Below are 12,923 nucleotides of genomic sequence, written 5' to 3'. Positions count from 1 at the left end.
AAAATTTAAATTGAAAACATTCCACACATTCAGCTAATCTTTGTCAACAAAAGACTATTGTTTTCTCTCGATACATTGTTTCGATTTAAATCAAAAGAAAAATGAATCACTGTTATGATTCGACACTAAAATGTATTCAATCAAATTTGATTGTTTATACAAAAGTTACATTAAACAGTAACCTGCGGAGTGTGGTGGTCGTTAACCCCACCCTCCTAATTAAGGTTTGAAAAGGCGGTTGATGATATAACGTCATTAAGAAATTAGATGAAAATAAATGTTTCGTTAAGTACCGCGTGTCACGGAGATGCAAATGCAACGATTGATGTGCAGAGTTTCGTGACACAGCGGATAAAATTTAAACAGTCGCTTACGCTGAAAAGGTTAATATCTTGAGGATACTTGCAAATTAACTTGAGCTCTGAGGTCATACCTCCTCCACCCAGGTAGAAGAGGAAGACCGAAATAGTTCTATTCATACCATGTATTTATTGAGTATCTATAAACACAATAGCCGGTTAAAATTTTGGAAGATGAACTTAGATTTCGATACAAATATTTTTTTTCGACTCGCTATGACCAAAAAGAGATTCCCTTTCCATTTTTTTTTTACATTGAAGAATATTATTAGCTATCTGGGTGGGTATATCTTGTAAAATCTTTAGGGTTAATAGTACAAAAATTCTTAAACTTAATCTTTTTCAGGACGGACTCATCACAAGTCCACTCGGGAGTCACATTATTGCAATGACTACTGCGATGGCTGCTCATCAAGAATCACTCCACGAGAGACTACAACCGACGCCAGAAGAACCTCTTTACCTCCACCATGGACCCACCTCTTGGCCTGAGCCATCCGACCCTCAGGAAGATGCAGACATTTCGCCATACTACAACATGCCAAAGAGGAACAAGAGAAAGAATTTCAAACCGAGATGTGCCCCCAACGCAACAACCTTTTCTGATGAATCAAATGGAGCGAACTGTGATGAAGCAGCTAGTCCTATCAACGGTAATGACAGAACAACGCCATACCAATCGGTAGACGATGACAAAGATGGAAATTTTGCAAAAATTGGAGTCAAAAACTTCAATCTACTAAAAGGTGGTGCAGTAGACCTTAGTAGGAGACTAAGTATTGATTCCAATGAAAATATAGACACAAACTATCAAAATAGAACTGAAGAGGAGAAAAAGGTGGACTCTTTCCAGCGTTCCTACATTCATAGTTTACAAATGAATCAAGAAACGGAAAGAGACCGTACTGTTTTAAATTTTAGTAATTTACAAAATAAAACTTTTTGTGCCAAAAACCCTTTTGCTATATCTCAATTAATTAAAACTAATTCACCGCCACGAAGAAGGGAATCTGATTCGGATGGAGAGAAGGGTCCAGATATAAATGCAAACGAAAGGTTAGAAGGTCAGGAACCGATGGAAACTAATGAAGTTCAGCAGAATGGAGACGGTGCTAATACAACAAATAGAATCTTAAGAGACTATGCAATGAATACTATGAAGGAACTTTTGGGAATTTATGGTTTATCTTCAAATGAGGTTGCTGATGCCATCAATGGCCAAATAAGAGCTTTGGAAGCACTTCAAGGTTCGTATATTTATTTCAGGTATCATTACATAAAATAGTCATGCCTATAATTTTCTCAGTACTTTATAAAATCTTATACAATTTAAAAGATTTATATTGCACAAGATAAAGTCAAAATCAGATTCACTTGACAAAAAAAAGACAAAATGTATCGAATTAGTTATACAAATTATTATGTTTATTTCTCAGGTAAACCGCTCACCCAAGTGCCTTTAAGCCTGACGAGACGCTTGGAGACAAGCGTGGAAGAAGGCAACAACAAGAGTCGCCGAAGATCTTCATCAGCAACTGAAGATGAAGGCTCAACGAATATCACCCCACCAAAAACACCTGATAATGACATTGAAGCTCAAAGGTGAATGAATAACTTTCTTGGCTGAATTAGCATTATCATATGCTAGGTATATTATTTTTATTAATCTGCACACGCAAAAACAAAAGTGAACGAAATTTTTAATGTTTTATCTTTTTGTTATCAGACAAAGAGCTCTGCAGATACTAAACCAGCAATCGATGCGCTTGTTCGGGAGGTCTCAGGAGCAAGAAGATGGAAGTGGATCTGAGGATGGAGAGCAGACTCTAGACCTGAGCGTGTCGAGGGACACAGATGGCCAGGTAAACTTTGATATATTTAGCGTAGCTACCACAGATGATCGTGTGGTGTATAATATTATTTTTTTTGTAATCATTCAAATCCTGTCAAATTTCCGGCGAAGCGAAAATTTTGTTCCGACACAAAAATTTTCATGTTGAATACTCATGTCATCGTTATGACTAAAGTAACAAAGGAAGCAAAAAGTATCAAACATACTTATCACTATACTGACACGAACTTACACCCACAGAACTTCGCAATGAAATTACTCATGTATTTAGTTTCCTCTTATAACTTCCATAAGAAAAATGCAGAATGTCCTACCTTCTCCAATGTACCTTGTAACAAATATGTAATTCTCACGATGAGGAGAAAACGTCATAAGAAAGTCTGCACATTCAGGCAACTATATGTGTAACTATGATGGGTATTCCTCTGCAAAATTGCAGAGTAGTTCCAACGGGAGTCACTTCTTGTAAAACCTGGCTTACCCTATCCAGAATCATAGTCACAGGCGTGAGGACACAATCGAGACTAACGCCAGGATGTTGATGATGATTCCAGAAAAATGGAAATCTTTTAGCATGGATTGTTTTCGGCAGGAGCAGTCGACGACATCCAGTGCCGGCAATAGTGTCTCTGAATTTGACCAGCAAGGCGTGTTCATGAGGAAGAACCTGGAAGACTTAGCTAATTTACAAATGCAGGTTAATAAAGTTATTTTTAAAGGTGTAAAAAAAACTGTTTGCTTTTCCGTTGTGATAGCTGAAGATTTTAATATATCTCATGAACTTGATATTGAATTGTCAACAAATCTACAAAAAAATGTATCCACAAAACTGAAAATATATAAGATGTCTCTGTGGCGTAGTGGTGTGGTGTTGTGTGTTTGACTATGAGCGGGTTTGATTCCAGTCAAGATCTTCTTTCATAATACAGGATTGAAATTTAATATTTAAGGAAACTTTGTCTTGGGTGAACTTATTTAAAAAAATCCGAAATCCGTTATTTACCTTAATGTTTCCTCAAATAAAAGCAAACATTGAATCTGTATTTATAGTTATCACTGTAAAATTATTGATGCTATGACGTTATAATATTGTGTATTGTTTCAGGGTTTTTTTCAAAAACAGTCACCAATGGACGGAGACGACTCACAAGAAAGAAAATTACAAGCGAGTGGTAAGTGGAGATATTCCATATTATTTTCACCATATTTGTTGACAAATTGTTGTAAACCAGTTTTAAAATTGGACCGAGACTAACTCATCTGAGAGAACCGCATTCAAATTGGACAGTTTTTCGCGTGATACGAGTACAAACATACAGACAGACAGACAAGCAGGAATTCTAAAAAACACATTTTCTACGTGGGTTCTATCGTTTTTTTTTGCGATATCTTTCAAACGTCCAGGCTTCGGTCATTTACTATTTTATTACATTTATGGATTAAACTTCATTATGTAGAGTTGATAATTAAAAACATCAGTGACATTCAGCTAAAACAGAAACAACTAAGTGTGACCAATTAGATAGTTGCCGAGAAATATACAAACAAACGTGCAAACACGACGGCCTACAAACGCGAGTTTACACATTTCTGTCTTCACGGTGTTGTGATGCTAATCTTCTAATTTAATTACTTACATATATAAACGTCTGTAAAGCCAATAGTCTTTTCAAGATTGTTGGCTCTGTCTTCCCCTTTAGACTTCTAAACTAATCCCAGTTTAGAAGTCTAAAGGGGAAGACCTCTTGAAGACGATTCCTCTAGGGCTACCACCTGTCACTACATACATACATACATATGGTCACGTCTATATCCCTTGCGGGGTAGAAGAGCCAACAGTCTTGAAAAGACCGAATGGCCACGTTCAGCTATTTGGCTTAATGATAGAATTGAGATTCAAATAGTGACAGGTTGCTAACCCATCGCCTTAAAAAGAATCCCAAGTTTGTAAGCCTATCCCTTAGTGGCCTTTTACGACATCCATGGGGAAGAAATGGAGTGGTCCTATTCTTTTTTGGTATTGGTGCCGGAGACCACACGGCAAAGCTGTCATTATTTGAATCATAATTCCATTATGAAGTTATATAGTTGATCTTAGACTTTCAGTTTAATCATAAGAAAAACGTGATAAGTAAATTTATAGACATTAAAGGCGGGCAACAGCTAGTTTATAATATATGGATTCGATCTTACCTAAACCTTAATTAAACTAAATTGCCGTGGACCACTTTTAAAGGTAAGCAAACAGACCAGATCATTGCTTTTGATATGTAAATACCTATCTCCCATTTTGGTAACACCGCAGAATCGAACCAAAACCCCATTGAACGGTCTAAGTAAATACAATTTCACTTAATTACTATAATTAACATACTTGTTTTATGAAACTTTCGAAACATTCAATCTTGATAGAACAAGTACGCTAAGTCAACTTTTTATATAGGTAGTAAAAGGCAACTAAGAGATAGGCTTATAAACTTAGGATTCTTCTTTTCGGCAATGGGCTAGCAACATTTTTTGAATCTTAATTCTATCGTTAAGTCTTACAGTGTTTTCAAGAGCGTGGCTCTGTTTACCCCGCTAGGGATATAGACGTGACTATATGTATGTACTTTTAACTAAAATTATGTAGGAATTTTAAAACAGTTTAATATGCTCTATGTGACGAATGCTTTCAAAAAGTTTTGGATACGAGTATATGACATAGAGTTGAATACCTATTGTTCATCTCAGAATCATAAGAAATTATATTCATGATGAATATTAAAGAAGTTAAGTGTGCTATAGCATATTTTTTGCAAGTTATTACATTCTATTTATCAGTTACCTATCGAATCAATATGGACCTTAAATACTAAATAACAAATAAACTTACTTAATCTCACCTATAATTTCGTTTCAATCGTTAATTAGTACTGTTGCAAAACGAATTGGGCTAGCAACCTGTCACTATTTGAATCTCAATTCTATCACTAAGCCAAACTGAGCGTGGCCTATCAGTCTTTTCAAGACTGGTGGCTCTGTTTACCCCGCTAGGGATATAGACGTGATCATATGTATGAATGTATGTTAAAACGAATATAGTCGCGTAAGAGATATAAACGTCACGCGGACTTATACAAGGCTATTTTTATAAAAACAAAATGTAAGTATAATAAAAAGTTAACACAGCGCATTGAACTTAACGACTTTGTAAATACAATCTTTTTGATTTTTTACTCTTGTCTCAAGTCATGTCAAATTTCTCACTCCATTTATTTCAAAAGTTCAATGTACAGGGAACCAAATATTTAGGTGGAATAGTTAATTATGAAAATAAAAAACCGATGAAGAGCCACAGAATAAATTAGTTGGTTGTCAGTTTTCACGGGAACGTGTAAAGAGACAATTGGGTTTTGTTGGAAATTTGTACACTGTGGTTCGGTATGCTGTGGATTATTTAAATTGTGTTTGATTTCGAACGCATCTTATTAACTATACTGTTAAATTGTTTGCTTTAAAAGTTACCGGCCGGTAGCGTTTTTCGGTTTTATTGCGTTCGTAAAAGTTTTACCAACACCGACCTGTTTGACAAAGTGGCAGTGATGCTGCTTTCATCTGACTCACAAGGTCGCGAGTTCGATCCTCAATCACCTTTTCTGATTAGCTTAACGGTAAAGATGTTTATATCACAATTGATAGAAGGTCACAAATACTTTGTAAATTTGTACCATACATACACTTAATCATATCTTTATTCCCTGCAGGGAAGACAAAGCAAACAATCTTAAGACTGAAAGCCACGTTTAGGATTGGTCTTATTTGTTTGTTTGTTTGTAATATCTTTATTTTAGAAATTTACACAGTAACAAGAACATAGTACATAGTTATAAAAGGATCAAATCACTTGCAATGGCGGACTTATCCCATGAAGGGATCTCTTCCAGTCAACCAGTTTTAATGAATAAAATACCAACTTTTATGTTTATTTTTATATCTATAATACTGTTTATAAACCAAAAATCTAAAAAGTCCATTTCCCACTACTTGAATAGAGAGATTTTATTACGGCTCCCAGCGCTCAATTGAGCGAATTTGCTCTATTGAGCAGATTACACCGCGAGGCCCCTAAATTACCGCTAGGGTCCCGTTGGAACCGTTCGGGACGATCCTTGCTTTATTACACAATATATAAAAAAATTGGTAATTTTTAAGGAACAATATACATATGTACTTGTACCAGTATGATGGCTATCAAAAAATTGGTTGTAAAACATATACATCCTATGTGAACTTTAGGCGATAGACTAGGTAGCTGTCACACTTTGAACTTTTGACCTAAGTTGCTTTAATTTTAGTAACTTAAATAATAAACTAAATTCTATTCACGCAAAGCCAAATAGCTACTTTGGTATAACCGAAAAGGTCTATTACTTGTTAAGAGCAAAATCTCACTTAACTAATAACTCATTAACAACTTGTTAAACTATTAATATATTATTTTAAACAAATCTCCGCTAAGATCGAGAAAATGTTTTTATCTCTCAATTCCATTATTAAGCCACACAGCTGAACGCGGCCTCCAGTCTTCACAAGACTGGCTTTGTCTACCCCACAAGTGATATAGACGTGATTATATGTATTTATGTACCTAAGTGCCTATGTGTTAACCTGTACGAGTATTCTACCTACGTTTCTCATTTCGATGCTAAAATTTGGGACATCCTCTCTCAATGCTTGCAATGAAAAATTTTGGAATATCCCCTTTGTCTTTGCAAAAGGTACTTCTTTAGTGAATTCTGATTCTAACTAAACCTTAATATATTCTTTGCTTTGTATAACTCATAAAACTTCATGTTTTTTTTTATCTTTTAATCACTGGCCAGTTTGTACTATAACACAAACGACACAAAAATTAAAAAAAAAACAAACAAAATCAATTCAAATCTGGAACAACCGCTGATTGATACTTCATATCAGTTCCGTCAGGAGGGGCACAAATAGGCAAATAGCGTTTCCCATTTACTGTATATAATGGTCTAGTTTGGTCGTCCGGTAGTTGTGATTTGTCGTTATTGACGTGCGAGCCGGGTTACAACACTAGTTTGAGCTAACAATAAATCTTACTTAACTAAAAATTACCTAAAATAGCGGTGGTTAAGGTCTTCTTCCTTCTGACGTTTGCTCCTCTGGAGTGGAACTCTAGGTTCTATGACCAAGATATCCTGAAAGCCCAGATACGACATAGTTAGGGCTAACAACATACATTCATATAGTCACGTCTTTATTTATAACAGTAGACAGAGCCCACAATCTAAAAAAAAACAGAGAGCCACGTTCAGTTCATCAAATACTCGTAGTGACAGGTTGCTAGCACATTTTTGAATAACTTTTGACATAAGTTGCTTAAATTATTTAGTACCTTAAATAATAAACTTTATTCTATTCAAGCAAAGCCAAATATATGCTATACTTTGGTATAACCGAAAAAGTCTATTACTTATTAAGAGCAAAAATTTAACGGAAATACATAAAAAGTGACTATGAGAACCATTTCTTGAAAAATCTCACTTTAACTAATAACTCATTAACAACTTGTTAAACTATTAATATAATGTATTTTGAACAAATCTCCGCTACGATCGTGAAAATGTTTTTATTAGTAATCTTAATATGGACACGGTTTAAAATTAAAATGACTTGGTTATAATTATTAGTGTAAATAAAAAACTGGTCGGGAGCAGTTCATTGGTCATAAATTTGTATAACTGTTGATTGTATTTTGGAGTTGACACATTACCTTATCGAAATTATCTTTATGGTAGCAATGAATTTGTTTTAAATATAAGTAACAAGGTTTTTTTGTTATTTATGATTAATCTTATAATTATTAATGATAAAAAAATATTAATTTCATCGCTTTAACTGCCTTTTACCAAGCGTTTAATTTCACTGGGTGAAATTAAAAACGAAATACAATTTGTAAAAAAATTTGAATTTTACTTACAGCACTTAATAAAAAAAATAAAATAGTTAAAAATATCGTATCCACACAACATCATCGCCACAAATAAATCCATAACGAAGTGACACATTGATTGTAAGATTAAAATCATTGATTATCATAACATATCCGTCCCTTTCCGTCATTAAGTTTATTTCTATTCCCATCTCTTTCTGAAACCGTGTGATCCCCAGGCGATAGAGATGTAATATATTAAAACAATATAATAATTATAGCAATTAAAATTCGGCTTCTCCTATCTTTTCGTTGTTTATGGAGTGTTTTGGAATATTTATCAATATTACAATAGTTGGGTATGGCAAAAGAAGCATGAAAGCAGAATAAATGCAGTGGAAATGAGAGCGTTAAGGAGTATGATGGGTGTGAAATTGAGTGACAGGATAAGGAACAGCGTGATAAGGGAATGTTGTGATGTGAAAGAAGATGTAGTTACAGGAATAGAAAAGGGTATGTTAAGATAGTTCGGTCATGTGGAGAGGATGAATGAAAGCAGGTTGACTAAGCAGATATACAAGGAGAGTGTGGAGGGAAAGGTCGGAGTGGGAAGACCTAGACGAACGTATCTTGATCAAATTAAGGACGTCCTGGTAAAGGGTCAGGTCAAAAGTACCCGAAACCGCCGAGCTTGTATGAAGAGAGTTATGAATGTGGACGAAGCGAAAGAAGTATGCAGAGATCGTGGCAAGTGGAAAGAGGTAGTCTCTGCCTACCCCTCCGGGAAAGAGGCGTGATTTTATGTATGTATGTATGTATTACAATAATATTACGTATTCTCAAGATTTGGTAATGATTTTAGGGTTACGTAAGAAAATAAATAATGTATGTAATACACAAATTGATCTAGCTAAGTTATTTAAGTTCAATTATAATATATATATTAATAAGTATGATATATAAAAGGTGATCAATAATACTTATCAATCAATATCAATAGAACCTATGTTATTTTGTTTCTTGTGGGTACATAAATTAGTTAATAAATCAATAATACTATATGCCCACTTTATAATAAATAATATATACCTACACGTTAAATAGATACATACATACACGTCTTTATTTCCCTTACATAGTAGACAGAGCCCACAGTCTTGATAAAAATGAAATTGAGATTCAAATAGTGACGGATTGACTTTTACAATTTGCACGCAAAATTCAATCAAAAAATATTCCAAAAATATACGGATCGCCAATGTCTTCCAACAAATCGATAAAACTAAAGTAAATTATGCACGTTTTAATTTGGTAGGCAGGCATTAATCGATTAATTATTCGATTAGGTTGTTGTACTCCGAATCAGATATCGGATAGCTATAACGATTAGTCTCTCGTTTTGGGGGCAATAAAATAGTTGATCTTCAACAAGACTGCCGGTGTTCTTTGTACGCTTAATTTGGTATATTTTGTAAGATCACATTTTGTTTACTGCCATAATTATGTGATCAAAGAGTTCCTTTGGTCGGAGTTCAAATCCTGTGAAAGATTACTCGACTTTTTTTATGTACGAGTTTTTTAACACCTTATCTCTATTTATTATAAGGAATTTTTGTTTTAAGGAATAGAATAGAAGAAGTACTATAGCTAGGCTTATTGGGAAATAAAAAACGGAGGTCCTCCTCCGATTTTGAAGTCGGTTAAAAAATACTTGCCAGCTGTTTTTCTACCTCAAGATTATTGATTTATTGATTATTAAAGTTGAAATAAAAGAAAATCAAAAAGCCATCTAGCATGACTTTCGAGGCCTGTGACTATTGGTTATAGTCTACCCCGTAATATGTATGTGTGTCTGTGTGGGAGACCCCAATGATAGTAAATTTTTAGCCTTGATATCTGGACACGTCCGAATTGTCTGTGGTCCATTTCACCTAAGTCGTTCAGATTAAATACAAAAACTTCCAAGGTATTATTAGAAACTCTCTTCAAAGCACCAGGATGTGCAAGATCAGTAAAACTTCAATCCAATTAGATGCCAAAGAAATAACTAGTTCCAAATGATCCGTGTACTCAGATAATCATTGAATAGTAACAAACATACAAATGTTACATCGTACAAACGGACGAGACAAACCTCCTTTGAGATAATTAATCGAGTAAAAGTGAAACATCCTTTGCCGTGTATCCGCTGCAATCTAAGCTATCTGGGAATCGAACCGGGGTCCCCGAGGATCGCATCAACAGTCTTTTGTTAATTAACTTAGGTCCGCATATCCTTGCTCGGACAGAGAAACCTATGGAGGCCTTGTTATTTTTATTTTAATTTGCATCAATTTCTGTTTTGCTTTTCTACAGTTAGGTGGTACTTCTTGTTTCGTTTTGTGGAAGTTATTTAAAAGTAAAAGACTGTAATACTAATAACGAATCTGAAAAAGCGCGTGTATTGGTAATAATTGTTATTTTATAGGAAAATATAGAGGCGATGTTCTGTGATTTTTAAATAAGTCACGAATCAAAACCAACACAACTAATGCAACGTTATTACTATCGCATTATTGCTTTTTTAAATTTATATGGATGCGTTGTCCCACTTCAGCTATTATTGCTTAATGTGATATAAACAAAAACAATAAAAATATTTTAATATCCAACTTAAATTTAAATAATTCCAATTCAACTCTTAACATTCCTCTCGCCAAATCCATGTAAAATACAAGAAAAGCAAAGCAACGAGAAAAGAATGAAAAAAATCACACCTCCACGGATTTAATGCGCGTATAATTTCTTTGTGGCACCGCTGAATGTGAACAGACGTCATAAAATATGCATTTCTGATGCTTGTACGCAGCACACACACACACACACTCACACGACGATTTGCACGCGGTCATAGTATGCTCCGGATTTTTTACATGAGTTTAGCTACTTGAGCTACTAAGCTTGTGTAAATGAATCAGAGAGCAACTAAGAATCATTATTTTGTCTAAACTTGGTGTTTTTTTTGGTCTTGTATAACCTGGAAAAGAGCTCGAAGTCAGTCAATTATGTTGATCTAGGAGTATCTTAGTCAAGTATATTTACACAGCATCACCGGCTGAATCTGGTAACAGAGGAATCTTACTTAGGTAAGGTTAGAGTTTTTTGACTACGTATACTGGAACTTTATATTTCCTATAAGAGATACACAGACTGTTATTATGACTCAAGTAAAATGCTTATGAATCTATCACCACCTGAAACTCAACTCTACCATTAAGCCAACGAGCTGAACCTAACCCAGGCTTATAAATGCGAAAGATTGTAAGGATGAGTGAATGTATGAGTGTATGTGTGCAATTCGCACGGATATATACAGAAAACATTGTTTTACTAATACTAAGCGACCAACACTTGCCCCGCGTGAAGCCACCATAACTCGCGTCGCAGACTCTCTCACACACGCAAACGCACACACGCACCTGGTCACAATAACTCAATCAAAAAATTCAAAATTCACATTCAAAATTTGAATTTAGAATTTTTCCATTGTAAAAAACATTATTTTACTAATTCTAAGCGACCATCACTTGCCCCGCGTGAACCCGCCATAAACCGCGTCGCAGACTCTCTCACACACGCAAACGCACACACGCATCCGATCACAATAACTCAATCGACATACAAGCAAACCCTATTGCATATTCATCCCATCATTTTGTGTCTGTGTATAAAATTATAATGCATTATGTGCAAGGTATCGTTTTTACTCAAGATAGCACATCGTCAATATAATTTGTGAGTCTGTTTACCTTCCCGTTTGTCTAAGGGGTTAATTTTATTTATTAATTATACATTCATCTTTATAAGTTTTTAAGGTTTATTTATTTTTAATTTAAAAAATAAATTTGGTAAATAGAAATAAAAACAACTCATAATTGTTAGTCGCTAGATTTTTAAAAGACAAGTGTTGCAGTTTCCCTTAGGAATAAAATTTAAACTAGCGATCTCCCTCTGTCTCCTGGCGTTAGTCCCAGTTACATCCTTACCTCTGGACGGGATCCCGGGGTAAAACTTTTGCTCATGATCCCGGATTGGAAACAAACGACCTCGTATGCGCTAAATTTCATACTTTTGTTGCCAATTAAACGAGGCACATTGTCTCGTCATAATACTATCCTACACGTCCTTAGTTTATTCGTTTTGGTGTTCAATTTCTGTTATCCTCGCGTAATAACTTATAAAGAAGTGTTATTTTTTATTTTTTCAAAATATTTACTCATCATGTACGAAGTAATTGGTTATTAACCATTGTAATAATGCCAATAAGTGTACATCTTGAGTACATTCATACACAAAAATGTTCGAAAGAAAAGAAATATTGACAATTTATTGTAATGAGAAATATTTGTAGTCGTTCAACAGCTGACATTAAAAACGTAATTAAGCAATTCTATTACATAGTTGGAAATCGTCAAGTGCGACTGGTCGGGTGCTTACAAGGTTCAATTTTTTTATTATTTATATATATTTCTTCCTTGGGGAAGAGCCTGAGATCCAACTTTGATCATGATAAATAAATTGGGAATATAAAGGAAACATCTATTTCACCATTTATTTAAAGTGAAGGTTTTGGTGTGATTATCATATATTTAGTATTTTGGAAAAAGTAACCAGGTATGAAAAAAGGGAAACAAAAAGGTAAAAAAAGGAAGCAGTCAACAGAACCTATAATGGAACCTTTAAAATTTGAACCCTGAACGACAAATTGAGAAGAAAGGACAGACTATAAGCATTA

General features: G+C 34.5%; 1 protein-coding gene across 1 annotated transcript in view; it reads left to right on the top strand.

Moving 5' to 3' along the window:
• The window catches only part of LOC106138037 (uncharacterized), an 83,504-nt gene that overhangs the window by 49,064 nt on the left and 21,517 nt on the right, over positions 1-12,923 (top strand). The window contains exons 3-7 of the mRNA XM_060951643.1: positions 706-1,606; positions 1,796-1,961; positions 2,086-2,221; positions 2,804-2,908; positions 3,317-3,383. Of these exons, the coding sequence (XP_060807626.1) occupies positions 748-1,606; positions 1,796-1,961; positions 2,086-2,221; positions 2,804-2,908; positions 3,317-3,383 (1,333 nt within the window). The 5' untranslated portion in view covers positions 706-747. The remainder of the gene's footprint in view (positions 1-705; positions 1,607-1,795; positions 1,962-2,085; positions 2,222-2,803; positions 2,909-3,316; positions 3,384-12,923) is intronic.

Source organism: Amyelois transitella, chromosome 25 (assembly GCF_032362555.1).
Source record: "Amyelois transitella isolate CPQ chromosome 25, ilAmyTran1.1, whole genome shotgun sequence".
Taxonomy (NCBI): domain Eukaryota; kingdom Metazoa; phylum Arthropoda; class Insecta; order Lepidoptera; family Pyralidae; genus Amyelois; species Amyelois transitella.
Note: the sequence above shows the minus strand (reverse complement) of the source record. Positions and strands in the feature narration are given on the sequence as shown.